The 20,255-nt window shown below is 37.3% G+C and overlaps 1 protein-coding gene across 3 annotated transcripts in view; it reads left to right on the top strand.

Annotated features, from left to right (window-relative positions):
• The window catches only part of NAB1 (NGFI-A binding protein 1), a 50,636-nt gene extending 30,599 nt beyond the window's left edge, over positions 1-20,037 (top strand). Inside the window, exons 5-8 of one of the 3 annotated variants that reach the window (XM_081581207.1) lie at positions 11,225-11,314; positions 13,238-13,397; positions 15,844-15,960; positions 17,500-20,037. In XM_081581207.1, the coding sequence (XP_081437333.1) occupies positions 11,225-11,314; positions 13,238-13,397; positions 15,844-15,960; positions 17,500-17,588 (456 nt within the window). In that variant the 3' untranslated portion in view covers positions 17,589-20,037. Of the gene's footprint in view, positions 1-11,224; positions 11,315-13,234; positions 13,398-15,843; positions 15,961-17,499 lie in introns of all 3 variants that reach the window. The other 2 variants (XM_081581206.1, XM_081581208.1) reach the window with 2 other exon arrangements.
• Positions 20,038-20,255: the final 218 nt, after the last annotated feature.

Here is a 20,255-nt window from a genome sequence, read left to right as displayed (position 1 = left end):
CTGTGTTTAACTACCCTAAATTTCCATAATCAGATTATTCTTGCTAAGCATCTGATTGCCTGCAATAATCTTTCATTTATACCAAAGCCAGAGTAAATCTTTTAAAAACATACATCCCTTTTCTTGCTTAAATCTTTCCAGTGGCTGTCTACTGTACCTAGAATAAAATCTACACTTTTTCCTGTGGCACCTAAGACCCTGCACGAGCTGACTCTGACTCGACTCTCTAACTTCATCTGCGTCCACACTTCCCCATTCTGACAGTGTCCCAGTTCCACTGACTGACTTTCTGTTCCTGGAACACGTCAGACTCATTGATGCCTCAGCACTGGCTGATTGTTGCCCCTTCATAGATCTCTCTAGATCTTCCCACGGCTTCAGCTTGTAGCCGAGAGTCTCCTCTTGAGTTCCCTGCTTCCCTCTCTAAAGAGGTACTGTTACCCCATCATCACATTTAGGCTCTTTATCCTGGCATGGCTTGTTTGTTTTCACAGCACTTACCCGTTTCTGAAACTAGTATGTATGTGTTTTTAATTTATTACTGGTCTTCCCCATTAGGTGAAAATAGAGCTCTTATCTATCTATCCCCTACTCTTACTTAGTTTATAATAATGCCTTGTACTTAGTAGGACTTAAAATCTGTTAGATGAAATCATGAATGGCCATAAGTAGATATCTTTGCATTCTAAAAGCTTTAGCTATACACAGTGGTTCTCACAGAAGAAAAATGTTGTCCAAAATGAGTGCCTTTTTAAAAATTATGTTTATGTTTGTAATCTACTTCAGTGTTAACTCTGGAGTAATGTTTAAGATGGGTTAACCTCACATAGAGTACTCAAAAAACTTATTGAAATGACCTAAGGCCATTGAAAGAGCTAACTAGTGAAATATTTTCTCCTGTTGCATCTCAAAATAATGAGTAAGAGAGGATCCCTGTGGATTTATCTGTTAGTGACTCTGCCTCTAGAAGGGAAACTGGATAAACAAAGAAACTACTAAAAGGCATGTGCCATTGGAGGATTTAGAGGCAGGAAGGTACAAAACCTACCATGTGGCCAGGAAAGGTAATCAGTCAGCTACTGGGTTATTAGAAAATATGTCTGCCTCTCTTTCTCACCATTGACCTTCCATGTCATTGTGACTCAGGCTGTTCTCACATTTTCAAGCCGTGGTTTTCTTTTGTCTAGCTTCAGAGGTCACTGGTGAACATTGAAGTCTGAGATCATGAATCTCATGGACTATTGGAGCTATAGTGTTTTCTTTTTAGGCTGTATTGATAATGCTTTCTGATATTCTCAATACCCCTGATCTGAAATGTAAGCTGATTATTTCTATATCCAGTTACAGTGTTTTGGATTTCTTTTTAGGAGCTCACAGTGTTAGATTGAAGTTAGATGCGACCCTTCCAGTCCTTTATATTCACTGGAGATACTTGAGTTATGCGTGCGTTTTAAGTCGCTTCAGTCATGTCTGACTCTTTGCAACCCTATGGACTGTAGCCCACCAGACTCCTCTGTCCATGGATTCTCCAGGCAGAAATACTGGAATGGGTTGCCATGCCCTCTTCCAGGGGATCTTCCCAACCCAGGGATTGAACACTCATCGTTTAGGTCTCCTGCATTGTCAGGGAGGTTCTTTACCACTAGCGCCATCTGGGAAGCCCCAATTGAATTATAGTTCTATATGATTAGTTTATTACTTTACTAGACTTCCCAAAGACATTTGCACAGTTGTGGATTTAAAATTAAGATAATCATTGTTTCCTTTTTCTGTGAATAACAGTTCTAATGCTTCCTAAACAGACAAGTGACTAATAAACCCCAAGTGTTCTTGTCGACACTAAATTCTTGATTTTAGAAATGAATAGGGACTTTGGCTTTGAATTTAGGACAGCTGTTTACTTTTGTCAGTATATTTTTTTGTCTTGTTTTTGCTTAGTTTTTTTTAAAATAGCTTGTGTATTGCAGAGCATTGATTTATGCAAAATGTGTGTTGTGCCTGTGTGTATACCTACACGTGTATATAGTGTAATGTGTAATCCTTTGTAAAATATACAGTACTGGCATAAATGGTGTTATGCCATTTATTTCAAATGCCTGTCCCTGTTAGGCATTTGAAATTCTCTTGTGTATAAATTCTCTTGTGTACTCTTAAGTCGGATTTGAGATCTTGGAGCTGTTCATTTGGTTTCAGAAGCTGATACTGAGGTAGTTAATATTGGCAGTATAGGGTTACTACTCCCCTAAGAAGACTTCACCAAGCATTAGTGCTTTATTTATGTCTACCTTCTCTGTGGCTACTGTGGAGGGGGGAGAATTTCTGGCATGAAAAGAGATTAGGGGAGGCTTAATGAGGAGATACCATCTGAGCTGGATTTTAAAAGAAGGGTAGGATTTCAGAAGATAGGGATGTGGGGTGGAAGGTGGAGGGGCATTGCAAAGAAAGACTAGCATGGGCAAAGACACAGAGGTAAGAAAATACTCTGTGTGTTTAGAGAACAGTAAGACCAGTTTTCGGAGAAGGCAATGGCACCCCACTCCAGTACTCTTGCCTGGAAAATCCCATGGACGGAGGAGCCTGGTAGGCTGCAGTCCATGGGGTCGCAAAGAGTCGGACACAACTGAGCGACTTCACTTTCACTTTTCACTTTCATGCATTGGAGAAGGAAATGGCAACCCACTCCAGTATTCTTGCCTGGAGAATCCCAGGGACGGGGGAGCCTCGTGGGCTGCCGTCTATGGGGTCGCACAGAGTCGGACATGACTGAAGTGATGCAGCGGCAGCGGCAGCAGCACCAAGACCAGTTTTTCCGGAATATGTGGCTGACACAAAGGACGTCATAAGTAAATGAGAAAGATTTTAGAATTCTTTGAGTATACTGTTTGTCTTATTTCATTTGAGTATTGTTTTGTGATTCTTAGCTCATTAATTCTCTATTAAGAAAAAGTTATATAAAAATAAGCTTAGCTTATTGTAGTGTAAGATTCCTAATTGCTAGGCTCAAATTAATGAGTCCTTTTTTTCTCTTCATCTTCATTTTTCTAAAGTTTTTGTCAGCAACCAATGAGCATACTTGCCAAGTTGCTACGTTTTTTTCAATCTTAAAAAGATCGTTTTTAAGATCTGTAACATCAGAGAACAAAAAGAAATGTAATATCTGGTAGATGAAATAGAAGTAACTCAAAATAGACATGTAAAGGAAAGAGACACATTTTCTCTTGCGCCATTTTCAATGCATGAGAATACACTAAAACACTAGAGCTATGAAAATACACTAAAAACTAGAGCTATGAGAATACACTAAAACACTAGAGCTATGAGAGTACGCTAAAAACTAGAGCTTTATTCAAGCTCAGTAGTTGTCGCCATATTTTCCTCATCTGTTGGGGAACGATAATAAATAGTTAACTATTTATTTGATTGTCAGTGTTGAGTGTCAGTATACATGTTGCGAAGTACTCAGGATAATTTCTTATTCTTGAATAGTGTTCCTTCCTATAGGGATGTAAGACATTAAAAAAACGTAGGAGTTTGGAACTTTGTAATTCCTAGAATATATGAGATAGTCACGGAGAAAAAAGCCTGCTGACTTCCAGAGGCCTTGTTAGGGTAGTCTGTCACTTATTATACAGCCTCTTTGGCCCTATATGTTAGTTAGTGAGGTTTGGGAATATTTCTCCTCTTGAGGCTAGATCACCGTCCTCTGTGAATCCACTTTCAGCTAAAGTGCTAATGGATTACATTTATTCTTTTTCCTTAGAAACCTCAAAGCTAGCTCTGGGTCATTTGTGGAAATAACTGATTTTATTGAATCAATTATTGAATCCCTGCTAGGCATTTGAAATTCATTATCACAAACCTTGTCTACTCTGTATGAAGGCTTTATGAGTTCCACTTACAGCCAAGGAGAAACCCAGAAAGGCTCAGAAACTTACCTGCCTTGTAACATTGCCATCTAGTAGCCAGAGCCTGGCCTTCAAATCTAGGTCTGACTTGTCAACTTCAAAGCAGTACCACTCTCCTGGGTGCTAATGATCATTCACAGAGCACCTAAGGTGTGAAAAATGCTTTCCTCCTGCTAGTATGGTAAGAATGGCAAAATGTGCACAAGACTGGTAGTCTTAGCAGAGGGGGAAAAGAATGACAGTTATTGTCTAATTCAAGGCAGTTATACATTTTGAGTAGAAAATTTAACAATGTAAGTTACAAAATGTATTTAAATATAAGATAACACCATTTGACATACTCATTTTTTAGAATGAAGAAAAAACAGTGCATTGGGAAGATTAGCAGAATAAATCAAGAAAAATTAGTTTTATTTTTTTATACTCTGTGACAGACGTATTTCAGAGGGCTTGATTGCAAGTTAAAGGAGATGAAAAATCAAGAGCCAAAGTCCCTGACTCTCTTGCCTTCCTCTTAGTTATAACATTAGTTATGAGTGGATTCAGTTGATATCTTTTCTTTTTTATCAAGAGCATATCCTATGAACAAACCCTGTCATTTCCTCCAATGTAATAAGCATTATCGTAGAAGAGAGAGAGGATGTGTGAAACAGCCAGTCTTAGCCCTGCTGATGGCAGCTGACTAAATAGACTGTTACTGTTCGGGCTCGTCTGTCAGTTTTCTTTGTTCCCTGAAATTGCTGGAGACTAGGCAAAGAGAGGACAGGTGACAGCATTCTTGATCTGTGTGGGCTGAGAGTGCAAAGCAATCAGAGATAACTGGATGAAAGAAATGAAGTTTGTTAAGAGAGACCAGGAAGCCAGAGAATTGGGGCTTGAAAAAGAAGGACTTAGAGGAAACATCTGCTAGCAGTTCCAGTGGGGTAGGGGTGGGAAAGTGAGGCAGGAGGAGGGAAGAGGGTCAGAATATCCACCCACGCTGTTACTAAGCTTGTTGAAAAGAAAGCTGGTCTAATTTGATGTAGACTCTTCCCCTCTGGATCAGAAAAACAGAAGCATTACAATCTGCTATTCATACAGAAAGTGTGAGTAGAAAAAGGGAAAATGCACATGTGAGACTAAGAACATCTGTTGGAACAAGTCTTTTTAAAGATAGCTAAGCAGTGGTTTTAAAGCAAGTTGCTAGTATTTGGTGTAAAAGGATGAGGACAAATGGGGTGGAGACCAGTGAGATGAGAGTAACTAGGTCATGAGCAGCATCCCACCCTGTATCTTTTATTTTCTCAGCGCTCAGACTCAGAGTCTCTCCAGTAAGGGAACACAGTGATTAATGACAGCAGCCAAAAATGACAGGAAGACAAATTGCTCATAGCATGGTACAGCTGGTTCCTGGGGAAAAAGCTTGAGAAACATACTAAGAAGAGTCCTGTTCCAAACATGATTTGAAAAGAGACCATTTTCTTGGGAATGTTCTCACTTTTATTTCTAAGTCGTATGTTTTGGGGTCCCTTAAACTTACTTTATATGTCATGGAGTGAAAGCCACTGAGTCCAGTAGTTTTCTCATCCGTGATGAACTGTTGAAAGACTGGGACAAAATTAGGATGAGTAATGAACCCAGCTGAGAGAGACCACTGACCTGTGTTATTTACTGCTTATTGCATGTTTTTCTTTCTCTTTATTAATGATGGAGCAGTGTCCATTTTGTAAAAACTTTTCCCATGTAGAGTTTGAGGTTCTCCCAGCTTTTCAGAATCCTCAGGGTTAATAATCCTGACAGTGGTGCAGCCATACATCTCTGTAGCAATGTGCATTTTCCAAACCTTTACCATTTGCATTATTTTATTTGATCCCCACAAATTTCCATTGAGCAGTTAAGCTATGTTTTAATCTCCATTTAAAAACTGGGAAAACTGGAAGCAATGAGGTTAACTTTCCATTCATCTGTTGATGGACATTTAGGTTGCTTCTTGTGTCTTGGCAGTTGTAAATAATGTTGGTATGAACATTGGGATGCATATATCTTTTCAAATTAGTGTCATTGTTTCTTTTGGATATATACACAGGAGTGGAATTACTGGGTCATGTGGTAGTTCTATACTACAAAGCTACAGTAATCAAAACAGTATGGTATTAGCACACAAAAATAGACAAACAGATTAATGGAATAGGATAGGGAGCCCAGAAATAAACCCACACACCTATGGCCAATTCTGCAAGGAGGCAGCAAGACTATACAGTGGAGAAAAGACAGTCTTTTTAATCAGTCATGCTGGGAAAACTGGATTCCTACATGTAAAAGAATGAAATTAGAAGATTCTCTAACATTATATACAACAGTAAGCTCAAAATGGATTAAAGACCTCAATGTAAGACCAGATGCTATAAAACTCCAAGAGGAAAACATAGGCAGCACATTCTTTGACATAAATCATAGTAATATATATATTTTTGTATCTGTATTCTAAAATAAAGGAAATAAAGGAAATGCCTCTAGTAACTGTTTTTAGTTTCACAAAGGTGGCAATTCAAGGATTTTATGGTTCTGACATAGGCTTTGAAGCCAATGTCTGTAGCTATAAAATGAGGGAACTCTAGGGTTTTTTGTGGGATTAAATGAGACAGTACAAGTAAAACACAGAACATGGTTAGGAAACTGGTTGATTGTAGGCACCTGAAAAATGATAGCTGCTCTTACTGATGTTATTTTCTGCTGGCTTACCTCATTGAACTTTAGAACTTAAAGGAGGATTTGTTAAAGATAAAGCTGGGTTTTAGGTATAAATAAATTCTTAGGTGAAAAGTTGAATGACTAAGAAAAGTGTACTTTTCATTTAAATTATATACACTTGTATAAAATTCATTCTAGTTCAGTTAATGATTGTATTCTATGCATTCCTTTAAGCCCAGGGTCTTTGGTCTTGTACAGGCCTAGAAAGGTGGCTATTCTTAATTTAAAAAGGCTGATTGTATATCAACCCACCATGGAGCTACATAAGACTATTTCAAGATGTTAAATTTATTTTCTCTTGACTCTAAATTACTTTATTTCATGTCTCTGAATTTTTAAAAGATGGACAATTGTTGATAATTATTAGGAAATGAATTTTAGTAGATGCAATATTTGAAAACATGAGATTTGCAGTGGAGAAATAATTTTTTGAAAAGACCCTGATGGGGAAAATCTGAATCAGTATTTCATACTTGAAATAGTATAAATAATTTGTTACTATTACATCCTTTTCTGCTCTGTTATTACATAACAACTTTAGTTTTTCATTATTCACTCTTTGCTACAAACATAAAGCTTTATCAAACAAGGAGAAAAATGTTTTGGAGGTTAATGACAATGTCTTTGAGGATCTCTTGAGTAATTTTTAGTAGAGTTAGTAAAACCATGTTATCATGATGTTTGTAGTTATAAATTTTATATGGAGCACTAAACGGGCAAAGAAATTTGATAAAATTAGTAAATGGATTTGCAAATACATAATATGTATATATGTATGGTATAAAATGGAAATAAGTTGAAGTGTTATCCAAGAGTAGAGTGCCCCAAGTTCAGTTCAGTTCAGTCGCTCAGTCGTGTCCAACTCTCTGCGACCCCATGAATTGCAGCACGCCAGGCCTCTCTGTCCATCACCAACTCCCGGAGTCCAACCAAACCCATGTTCATCGAGTCGGTGATGCCATCCAACCATCTCATCCTCTGTTGTCCCCTTCTCCTCCCGCCCCCAATCCTACCCAGCATTAGGGTCTTTTCCAATGAGTCAGCCCTTCGCATGAGGTGGCCAAAGTATTGGAGCTTCAGCTTCAACATCAAACCTTCCAGTGAACACCCAGGATTGATCTCTTTTAGGATGGATTGATTGGATCTCCTTGCAGTCCAAGGGACTCTCAAGAGTCTTCTCCAACACCACAGTTCAAAAGCATCAATTCTGCGGCGCTCAGCTTTCTTCACCGTCCAACTCTCACATCCAAACATGACCACTGGAAAAACCATAGCCTTGACTAGACGGACTTTTGTTGGCAAAGTAATGTCTCTGCTTTTAAACATGCTATCTAGGTTGGCCATAACCTTCCTTCCAAGGAGTAAGCGTCTTTTAATTTCATGGCTGCAGTCACCATCAGCAGTGATTCTGGAGCCCAAAAAAGTAAAGTCTGACACTGTTTCCACTGTTTCCCCATCTATTTCCCATGGAGTGATGGGACCAGATGCCATGATCTTAGTTTTCTGAACATTGAGCTTTAAGCCAACTTTTTCACTCTCCTCCTTCACCTTCATCAAGAGGCTCTTTAGTTCTTCTTCACTTTCTGCCATAAGGGTGGTGTCATCCGCATATCTGAGGTTATTGATATTTCTCCCGGCAATCTTGACTCCAGCTTGTGTTTCTTCCAGCCCAGCATTTCTCATGATGTACTCTGCATATAAGTTAAATAAGCAGGGTGACAATATACAGCCTTGACGGACTCCTTTTCCTATTTGGAACCAGTCTGTTGTTCCATGTCCAGTTCTAACTGTTGCTTCCTGACCTGCATACAGGTTTCTCAAGAGACAGGTCAGATGGTCTGGTGTTCCCATCTCTTTCAGAATTGTCCACAGTTTATTGTGATCCACACAGTCAAAGGCTTTGGCATAGTCAATAAAGCAGAAATAGATGTTTTTCTGGAACTCTCTTGCTTTTTCGATGATCCAGCGGATATTGGCAATTTGATCTCTGGTTCCTCTGCCTTTTCTAAAACCAGCTTGAACATCTGGAAGTTCACGGTTCACGTATTGCTGAAGCCTGGCTTGGAGAATTTTGAGCATTACTTTGCTAGCATGTGAGATGAGTGCAATTGTGCGGTAGTTTGAGCATTCTTTGGCATTGCCTTTCTTTGGGATTGGAATGAAAACTGACCTTTTCCAGTCCTGTGGCCACTGCTGAGTTTTCCAAATTTGCTGGCATATCGAGTGCAGCACTTTCACAGCATCACCTTTGAGGATTTGAAATAGCTCAACTGGAATTCCATCACCTCCACTAGCTTTGTTCGTAGTGATGCTTTCTAAGGCCCACTTGACTTCACATTCCAGGATGTCTGGCTCTAGGTGAGTGATCACACCATCGTGATTATCTGGGTCGTGAAGATCTTTTTTGTACAGTTCTTCTGTGTATTCTTGCCACCTCTTCTTAATATCTTCTGCTTCTGTTAGGTCCATACCATTTCTGTCCTTTATCGAGCCTATCTTTGCATGAAATGTTCCTTTGGTATCTCTAATTTTCTTGAAGAGGTCTCTAGTCTTTCCCAATCTGTTGTTTTCCTCTGTTTGTTTGCACTGATCGCTGAGGAAGGCTTTCTTATCTCTCCTTGCTATTCTTTGGAACTCTGCATTCAGATGAGAATATCTTTCCTTTTCTCCTTTGCTTTTCACTTCTCTTCTCTTCCCAGCTATCTGTAAGGCCTCCTCAGACAGCCATTTTGCTTTTTTGCATTTCTTTTCCATGGGGATTTTCTTGATCCCTGTCTGCTGTACAATGTCACGAACCTCTGTCCATAGTTCATCAGGCACTCTGTCTATCAGGTCTAGTCCCTTAAATCTATTTGTCACTTCCACTGTATACTCATAAGGGATTTGATCTAGGTCATACCTGAATGGTCTAGTGGTTTTCCCTACTTTCTTCAATTTAAGTCTGAATTTGGCAATAAGCAGTTCATGATCTGAGCCACAGTCTGCTCCTGGTCTTGTTTTTGCTGACTGTATAGAGCTTCCCCATCTTTGGCTGCAAAGAATATAATCAATCTGATTTTGGTGTTGACCATCTGGTGATGTCCACGTGTAGAGTCTTCTCTTGTGTTGTTGGAATAGGGTGTTTGCTATTACCAGTGCGTTCTCGTGGCAAAACTCTATTAGCCTTTGCCCTGCTTCATTCTGTACTCCAAGGCCAAACTTGCCTGTTACGCCAGGTGTTTCTTGACTTCCTACTTTTGCATTCCAGTCCTCTATAATGAAAAGGACATCTTTTTTGGGTGTTAGTTCTAGAAGGTCTTGTAGGTCTTCATAGAACCGTTCAACTTCAGCTTCTTCGGCGTTACTGGTCGGGGCATAGACTTGGATTACCGTGATATGATATGTACCGTGCCCCAAGTACATGCTACTTAATATAAGAATACATATAAATAAGTATATATAAGAATACCAACTGATACATTTATTCAGTAGTTATTGTATGCTAAAGGCAATATCTCATTTGCTTTATCTCACAACAGCCCTGATAGATAGGTTCTCTTATCCTGATAATCCATATGAAGAACTAAAGTTCAGAAGGGTTAGTTACTCATCCAGTGTCATGTATCTAGTAAGTGGTGGTGGAATCAGAACACAGGTACAGGTCTTTCTGATTCCTTACCTCATTGTCTGTCACGTAAAATGGTAAAGGAGAAATGTCAAATCAGCTTGGAAGAATTCTGCAGAAATCTGGGTTGGAAGTTTGCTTTGGATCTTTATCGCATTACATATAACAAAATAAATTCCAGATAGGTTAGAGAGTTACCATTTAAAAAACGAAAGAAACAGTAGAATAAAGCTTTAGAAAACTAGGGGGTAGATTTGAGTACCTCTCAAATCTCCAAAAGAGAATGTCTTTCGAATTGTATAGTAATAGAAGAAGTCACAAAGTAAAATCTAAGTGTATATTCAGTATAGCTACAATACGTAAAGTTAAATTTTTTTGACTATCAAAACAAAAATATAAATTGGCAAAAAGTAAGAAAACAACACCCAGTACTGGCAAGGAAAACTGTCATACTTTGCTTATGATACAATAAAACAGTAAAGGCCCTTGAGGAACATATGTGATGGACATAAAAGTGTTCATCCTTTTGTACCAATTCTACTTCTGGTAATCTATTGTATTAGATAATCTAAACTATAGAGAATGCTATTTCCATGAAAGTATTTTTGCAGTATTTTTCATAAAACCAAAAATAAGGCAAATAATCTAAATGTCCAATATGAACATGGTGATTAAACAGTCAAACCACCAGATGAAATGTTATATAATTATTATTATCAATGATCATAAAATCTGTGTTTCAGTGTAAAACACTGTGAATGTATAAACTTTTTTATCTTTTTCATGTGTGTTTTTATTGAGGTTGCAACTGTGGAAATAAGGTAATTAACTGTACCATGAAAGACTGAAATGAAGTATTATATGTTAAAATCTTAATCTTGATTATTCAAGTATCAGGATTAAGGTGGATTTCTTTGCCTCATCTTCTGAGTTTTTGATAATGTGGTTATTTTAAAGTAAAAAGTACATATTCTTTGACCCACAGGATGGATTTCCAGATTTCCAGGACTCGGTCCAGACACTCTTCCAGCAGGCTAAAGCTAAGAGTGAGGAGCTCACTGCTCTTAGCTCACAGGTAACATCAGCCATTAGTTAACACTTCATAATAGCTTCGGTGGGTGAAAACCTCAGTGGCCCCTTCAGCTAGCTTCAGTTTTAAATTCAGTTTCATCCAAAGACTAAATTTATTCCCAGTTGTTTTTACAATGTCATCTGATCCACAGCTGTATCAACAAGTTACCAGTATCAACTAGGTTTGGTCTGCTTTGTGAACAGAACCTAGTATCTGCTACTTGTTTATTCTTTGAAGTTTTGTAGGAAGTAAGACAGATTCTCTACTTAAGAAAACTCAGAAGCAACTTGATACCAGGAAAACAGCCATGTTGACTCTGTGTATTACAGCTGTGAGATAAAGCAATTCTAGTTCTCAATAAAATAGTAATAGTCAACATTGTAGCTATTGTTGAATCATTTCAATTCATGTATAATGAAAAACTAATGTGTACTTTCAAGTGCTTTCGCTACTAAGTAATTTTATTGTGTACACAGAAATTAACATTTTTAAAAGTCATTTTTGCCCTTTAGTAGGTACTGTAAGTTTTATTCTTGTTGATCTTCTCACTGCTAATGACCAATCTGCTTTTGGTCAGATTTAGTGGTGCCAATGGCACCCCACTCCAGTACTCTTGCCTGGAAAATCCCATGGATGGAGGAGCCTGGTGGGCTGCAGTCCATGAGGTCGCTAGGAGTCAGACACAACTGAGCGACTTCACTTTCACTTTTCACTTTCAGGCACTGGAGAAGGAAATGGCAACCCACTCCAGTATTCTTGCCTGGAGAATCCCAGGGATGGCGGAGCCTGGTGGGCTGCCGTCTATGGGGTCGCACAGAGTCGGACACAACTGAAGTGACTTAGCAGCAGCAGCAGCAGTGGTGCCAAGTTTTGTGGTTTCATGTTAAGAGGATGAAAAATTTTCCTCCTCCAGAAATCTTATTGAAATTTTATTAATTAGTAATAAGTGAATTGGAAATTATGATTCCTTTTAATCTGGTTTATTTGATTCAGAAAAATAGTCTAAGCTTTTATTCTATTTTATGAGTAATTTTATGTGTTAGCATATTTCACCTATTGATTTTTACTATTGTGAATGAGGATTATTGTAACTAGTTTTATATAGCATATTCCTTGTGTGAGTCTCCTGTGTACGAATCTTCTATGTAGCATGACAGCGATTCATATCTGTGCCTTTGGACTATTACCTCCTTGGCAAAATATCACAAATACAGTGCTCCAAATATCACACACAGGTAATTTAGAACAGTGCATAGAGAAGGGACTTAGAGAACACATGCAGAGATAAATTTATATGTCAGCCAACTAAGTGTGTATTTTAAAACATGTCATTTGATGAGTGGTTGGAAAATACTGCAGTTTCATTCCATGATGAAGGTGAAGATCCTCGTTGGCACTGAGGTTTTTCTGCATAATTTGCATTGTTTAATTTTAGTGGGAGGTGTGTTTGTCTTGTTCTTCTAGACAGCCGTTTTACACCTTTTCTCCCCCAAACATACTGTCATCATATCGGGGTTTGTGTAGTGCCAAATCCTAAAATAAAAATGCCAAGATTTCACCCTGTGTCAGAAGCAGTTTATAGCAGATGGTACTGTTGCTCTGAGGTTCTTTTGAAAAAAAACCTTTAAAAGGACTTGGTACCTTGGAAAACAAAGCTAAGATTATTCTGCTTTTGAGCTAAAATGGAATTCTCTTTATAGGATTGAGCAGAAAGCTTTTTTCCTTTTGTACAAAATCCAACATTCTGTGTTTTAACATGGTGATATAGACATCAGTGCATATTTATGGAACGTGTATACCACATGAAGTGTGAACTAATTTTAATGAATACTAAATATATTTGCTGGAGTCTAAAATTGGCATCTTTAAACCATTAAAAAATATAGAATGTTTTAGTTATTTTATTTTCGCTTTACTTACTAGCAGCCTGAAAAGGTGATGGCAAAGCAGATGGAGTTCCTTTGCACCCAAGCTGGCTATGACAGACTGCAGCATGCTGAAAGAAGACTGTCTGAAGGACTTTACAGGCAAAGCTCAGAAGAGCACAGCCCTAATGGTTTGACTTCAGATAATGCTGATGGACAAGGTACATCTTTAGAATGACCCACACCTTTAGTGCCAGCTACTCTGTGCACTTTAAAGAGAGAGAAACAAACAAAAATGCTGTTAATAGTTCTCTATCAAAATTTTTACATTGTCCCTTTTTCTAAAGAGGAAAGCATTCTTCCTGCAAATTTAATTTGTAGTTTTTTTTAACCTTGTTATTTAGTCGCTAAGTTGTGTCTGACTCTTTGAGACACACATGGACTGCAGCATACCAGGCTTCCCTGTCCTTCACTATCTCCTGGAGTTTGCTCAAACTCATGTCCTTTGAGTCGGTGATGCCATCCAACCATCTCATCCTTTGTCACCCCCTTGTCCTCCTGCCCTCAGTCTTTCCCAACTTCAGGGTCTTTTCCAGTGAGTCGGCTCTTTACATCAGGTGGCCAGAGTATTGGGGCATCAGCTCAGCATCAGTCCTTCCAGTGAATATTCAGGGTTGATTTCCTTTAGGATTAAATGTTTTGATCTGCTTGCAGTCCAGGGGACTCTCTCAGTAGTCTTCCCTAGCACCACAACCCTAAATAAGAGCTGGCCCATGTAACTGACATGTGTTTTGTAGAGGGTGAATGGGAATGGGAGATGTAAACAGTGTAGATCATTTTTCCTCAAGAAATGAATTCCATGGGAGATGTTGATTGTTTTTTTAAAAGACTAAAACTATTTTTTTTAAGACTACATAAGCAGATTTGTCTGAAATTTATAACATTTGGTTCCTAAGAGAATGTGGTAACTGTGTCTAAAATACTTTGACAAAATAGAGTTTTGAAGAGAGTATAAGAAGGAAGAGACTTGTAGAAATGTTATCTTCTTTCAAGCTTCACATTGTTCTGTAGACTCTGTGAAGATATTTTGTGTGACATGTACTTTGGAAATTGTTCTCTTAAACTCTTTAGATGTAGAAGGCTTTGCTTCATGAGTATTTTTACCATTCTTAAAATTACTTCATTTGTATCCACACATGAAGAAAATCCCAAGTGACTGTCATTCACTCATGCAGCAAATATTTTTTTATATCTCCTGTGTGCCACACTTCTAGATACTGAAAATGTAGCAGTAAGTCAGATAGACCCTGCTCCCTTGGGGCTTATGCTTGAATGGAGAAAGATGGATAGCATCGAAGTATCAGAATAGATCCTCTAGTTTCAAATAGTGATAGTGTTTGAAGAAAAGCAACTTTGTAGGACTTTCTCTTTTTTTGTATTGCTGTTATACTTTTTTAGAGAGTGGCTATTATAGTCAAGAAAATAAGATTTCTAAATAGGAATACTGTCCTAACCAGCCTTCTTCAACTATGGAGTAAAACATTAAATGTCAGCAGATCAGAGTAGTGGTGAAGAACATTCTTCCTTTAAAATATTACAGAAACTTTAGTGGAGGTCTTGTTTAACTTTTCCGGTCATCCTTGACAGTTAAGATCAGAGTTAAGAAATGTTAGTCACTCAGTTGTGTGCAGCTCTTTACAACCCTGTGGACTGTACTCCAGCTGGCTCCTCTGTCCATAGAATTCTCCTGGCAAGAATACTGGAGTGGGTAGCCATTCCCTTGAGGGATCTTCCTGACGCAAGGGTTTAGCCCAGGTCTTCTGCCTTGCAGGCTGATTCTTTACCATCTGAGCCACCAGGGAAGCCCGAGAGTTAAGAATCAAAGACATTAATGAAAGATTTGATTACTCTCATTTGTGACACTAGGATACTCCCAGTGCAAGGCAGCAGTTTGCTAAGTATAATGGATTTAGGTTTATGATAGGGAATATGATTTGGTATATGAGACATTTTTTACCATATCTGTGCTAATTACATCTTTTCCTGGCTTTGCCATAGGTTTTGCTATTGTTCTAGTAATTGGCAATTGGCTTGAAGCCATCTCTGTGTCTGTGTGTGAAAGTGTTAGTTACTCAGTCGTGTCCAGCTCTTTGCAATCTCATGGACTGTGGCCCACCAGGCTCCTCTGTCCCTGGGATTTTCCAGGCAAGAATACTGGAGTGGGTTGCCATTCCCTTCTCCAGGGGATCTTCCCGACCCAGAGATTGAACCCAGGTCTCCTGCATTGAAGGCAAATTCTTTACCATCTGAGCCACAGAAGAGATTTCTGTGTCTATAGCATTTGTTATTATGTGGTTAATGACCTACCTTGGTAAAATGGTTGCACTAATAAGCAAATGCCTGGAAATCTCAGTCTTTTGTTTCATTTGTGATTAGCTTGTCAAAATGTCCTAACAGAACAATAAACTGTGAAACTAGCATGAATTGCCATTTTCCTCCTAAATTATTATCTTAAATATTTCTCCAGCTAGCATTTTAATTCTTCAGTGCCTGTTGACTTTCCTTCCTTATTTTTTAAGGAGTGTTCAGGCAATTCATGGAAACTTATTTTTAAGAAAGCCGTGATGCATTTTTAATTATTCATATTCCTTTTTTTCTTTTCATTAGGCGAAAGACCTTTGAATCTCCGAATGCCTAATTTACAGAACAGACAACCCCATCATTTTGTGGTGGATGGAGAGCTGAGTAGACATTACTCCAGTGAGGCAAAGTCCCACTCATCAGGTGAAAATGTAGGATGTGATTAGAGGGGGTAATACTTGAATAAAATGTATTTTGATTCTAATCTCCTAACTTCTATTTATCCCTCCTTAAAAAGGTGTCATTGCTAATACTGTTCCTAGTCAGTGCTGTAGAAATAACAGATTGCCATATTAATAGCCAGTTTTGTTTTGTTTTGTTTTTTTGAAAACATGATATTCCAAAAAATAGGAAAAAGCTCTTGAAGGTTGAGATTATTTTGATTACCTATTACATGAATGGTGGCTTTATGCAAGATTGTAAACCAGGTAATAAATGACTGGCTTCAGATACTATATTACCTTTTCCACCCTTTCATGATATGAAATTGATTGATTATATGTTTGCTGTCATGCTAAGAAAACCACTTGTGTACCAAAATCGAAACTTTTCATGCAGCTGCATTTGGGGGGTGATATTTGCATTTCAGAAATAAACTGAACTCCATAAAAGGGCAAGCTGTTCCTCATATAGGCTGGTGTTTTCATGTTTTTATCCAAGTAAAGTGAGTGAGAGTTAAAGGTATTAGAGACCAACACCATTTGAAAGAATCCAGTATTGTTCAGTCTCTGAGTTAAAGTAACTTTAGGAGTCACTTGAAGTCAGTTGTCTCATCTGTAAAACATAATTTCTGCCTCATTGAATAATCAGGATTAAACAGGATAACCTGTATGAATTGCCTGGGTGATAGGAATTCAGTAAATGGTAGCTACTATTACTCTTTGTATGCTGAATTTCTGTACAGAGAGGAAAATTCATAAAGTCACCTTCCTAATCTCAGATAAGTTATTAATGTTGGTTACTTTTCTAGAATCCTTTTTAAAGTGTATATGTGTATGTGTGTATCCCCCAGTATTAATACTTCACATAAATAAATACTACATTTTATTGTCATTCTGTAGTGTGTGTTTGAGGTTCAGATAACTATTCGTGTAGCTCTTAAGGAATGAGTCCTTATGAAAAATAGAATCTTCATTCTTTTATCCCTATTTCTCCCACATTAAGGTTTTGTGACTAGAGAAACTTAAAAGTAGTCCCGTGTTTAAACATGGAAAATGTCTTTCTGCCTCATGTCTTCGTTGGTGGTAAATATTTTGGCCAGTAACTTTGTTGTATATGAGTGACCAGTTTTGTTTTAGATATTTTATTTATCACTTTGGTCCAAGCATTAAATAAAAATCAGTAGGTTCTATATGCTGTGTGCTTTACATGCATTTTGTAATTCTGGCCTCATACTACCATGTGTAGATCCTAGCCACATTTTATAGATGAAGACACTAAGGCTTAGAGAGATGTGTAACTTGCCTAGAGATATATTCAGCTAGAAATTGGTAGAAATGGAGTATAAATCCAGAATCCAAAATTTCAGCCACAGTTTTATAAACATAAACATTTTATACGGAATTGCAGTTACAAATAGTTGATACTGCTTGCTTTGGGGTTTGAGTTTGGGGGTTTCTTTTTGTTTTATTGTGACCTTTGATTTAAAGTATTAATATATTTTGTGTTTCCATTTTTATACAGAGAGCCTTGGGATTTTAAAAGACTACCCTCACTCAGCTTTTACTTTGGAAAAGAAAGTCATCAAAACAGAGCCTGAAGATTCAAGATAGTTGTGATTCTTCCACTGTTCTCTGGAAATGGCATCAGAGTTAAGGATAATGCTCCATCATAGAAATAAGCCTTAATAACCAATGTTGCCTCATTCAGCACAAACAGATTTCATAGCCAAAGCATAAGAACTGATACAGTAGACTGTGGAAACCAGGAAGACAAAACTACAGCCACAAAGGAGTAAATTTGAGAGAATGTTGCAATCTGTAACAGAAATACTGATCCACATTCCTATGTAAGTCATTTTATGTGGAAAGGCTTACAAATTAATATTGTAAGCATTCATTATTTAAGAATGTACAATGTATTTGTGTAATTTATAGAAGTAAAATCTAGATGTTGAGACCTGTTTGGACCAATAGATGTGGATAAAGTTTATTTTACTTGAAATTTCATTGTCTGCTTTAAGTGTTTTACATAAATATTATTGTATGTCAGAGTTTAGAATCTTTGCAGTCATAAAAAAGAAAGTTTAAGTGATGTAGTTGTTGGCAAGGTTGTAATGACTTTGGAAAAAATAGAAAGCAGATACTCAATTTAAGCCAAGGAAAATGTTGCAGTTTTAATATCTGATAAAACTGATTTTGTTTAAATAGGAAATGTCTCATTTCTTCCCAGTCAGATGTCATTTTTACTGGCTTAATTAGGCAATAGTTAATAAATACTGGAGTGAAGTTAAAAAGATGAGCAATAGAGTAGAAAAATCTCTCCTACCTGGTTGATCCAGGTTGCATTCTATGATAGCTACTTAAAGCATAACAAAAATAGGAAGCTGCTCCTTGGACAGAGACCCTGAAACAGATGGACTGATGCATAAAAGCCTTGACTTAAACATTGTTATTTCAGAGTGTGTTATATAGATTAAGACATAGTAAGTTAACCCTAAATGTGATAAGAATGATGACTGTTAACAAAAGTTATATATGTAGTAGAGTAAGCACTGTTTTATATCCAGAAATTCCTGTATGTAGAAAATCCTTTTCTACGTACCAGAGTCAGAGAAGCTAGATGGTTTTCCCTGGGGAACATCTTCCCATCCAAACTGCTCACAGTTGTGGACAACCAGTACATCCACATTTGCAGGCATATTTCTATGGAGGTTTAGTTGACACCTATATTCATTATTTATTTTACAATTTCATTTTTGTATACTTTTCGGATTTATGAATGCAGTGTTTTCTTAAAACTCATTTTAACTTGAAAATCTGTTTTAATTCTCCCTATTTAGTTAGTGGGCTGTATACATATATGTGAGAGTGTGCTTAAATGTTAATAACATACTTGCATACTTATCAGAATTTCCCATTGGAATCCATAGTGAAAAACAAATACTACTTCTACCGATGTATATTTTTTCTGTTGGTTTAAGAGGAGATGTTTGACAGCTTTACCTCCTTCCTCCAGATTTAAACCCAGATATTGCCCAGGAGAGTGTATTGACTTGGAATATGTGTTTTTTGTTTTCAGTTCTGCTCTAGGTCATAACTGAATAAAGAATATTAAGTTATAGTTATTAAAATTCATCAGCCAAATGTTAGATGAAATGTCTGCACTGCAGTCTCTGATGACTGTCACATATATAATTCCTTTTTCATGTTGATTTGTAGAATAGCTTTACAGTAGAAACACCAGTAAACAACTTTTATACTATTAAAAGGCTTTTTCCCTTCTTAAATGTTTTCATTGTACCATAGTGTTTTGCCCACTAAAGAAGCTTTTTATGGACCTTGCAACTTTGTTGCTAGCTTGAGGTTGATAATTGTGGTTGTATTGTTGACTGTATGTAGAAATAGTATGAATACGATTTACATAGATTGTTCAGTTTTTAATATTAGCCATAGAACTGGTTAGTATCTCAGTAGTTTCATGAAACGTTTCCTGTATTCTAATCTATTTTGAGAAATTTTGTGGGTTTTTTTTTAATTGTGTCTTATAGTTCAAGTTTGTAGATTTTAATAAGCAACAGTTTTTAAAGATGTGGTAATCTTCCAACTAATATTTATGTCTTTCATGACCACACAAACTGCATCTTTAAATCCATGAATAAGTTTCCTTAAGTATCATACTTTCCTGGTCTTTTCGTGCTAAGTGATAAGGGGGAAGCACAAGAAAAATTTCAGTAGAAGACAGTTTTTATTTTGTAAACACTAATGTATTAAACTTGCTATACATTGAAGCAAATAATATATATTTTTATTTGGATTGTATATATGAATTGGATGTTATAACTAGTCGATTTTTTTCATTGTGTTAGAGGTATTTTCACTGAACAAGGTCAATTGGTTACCTCAGTATTACAGCCAATATAGTCCAAGGGACCATTTCTCTCCAAGTCTTGTGTTGTACTTTATTATGTGAAGTCCTCGTTTCTGTGACTCTAAAAGCTGTTGGTGAGGTGGGATGAGTGCACTTGCTTCCTGTGGCAATAAAGACTTTCTGTGCCTCACACATGTATGTTTATAGAACTTTCTACATAGCATTCCTCACAGTAGTAACTAGCCTACCTGTCTCCCCTCTCATTTGGTCTGAACTTGAGTGTTAGGGCCAGGGGCTTATGTCTTAAGACATATTATTAACAATAATATTGTCGGCTGCCTTCATTTCTATAAGGTTATCTGGCAGACAGGTACTCAGTTTACTCTGGCTGTCAGAGAATTTGGTTTATA

Source organism: Giraffa tippelskirchi, chromosome 3, assembly GCF_054371585.1.
Source record: "Giraffa tippelskirchi isolate mGirTip1 chromosome 3, T2T-mGirTip1v1.2.pri, whole genome shotgun sequence".
Classification (NCBI taxonomy): Eukaryota; Metazoa; Chordata; class Mammalia; order Artiodactyla; family Giraffidae; genus Giraffa; species Giraffa tippelskirchi.
Note: the sequence above shows the minus strand (reverse complement) of the source record. Positions and strands in the feature narration are given on the sequence as shown.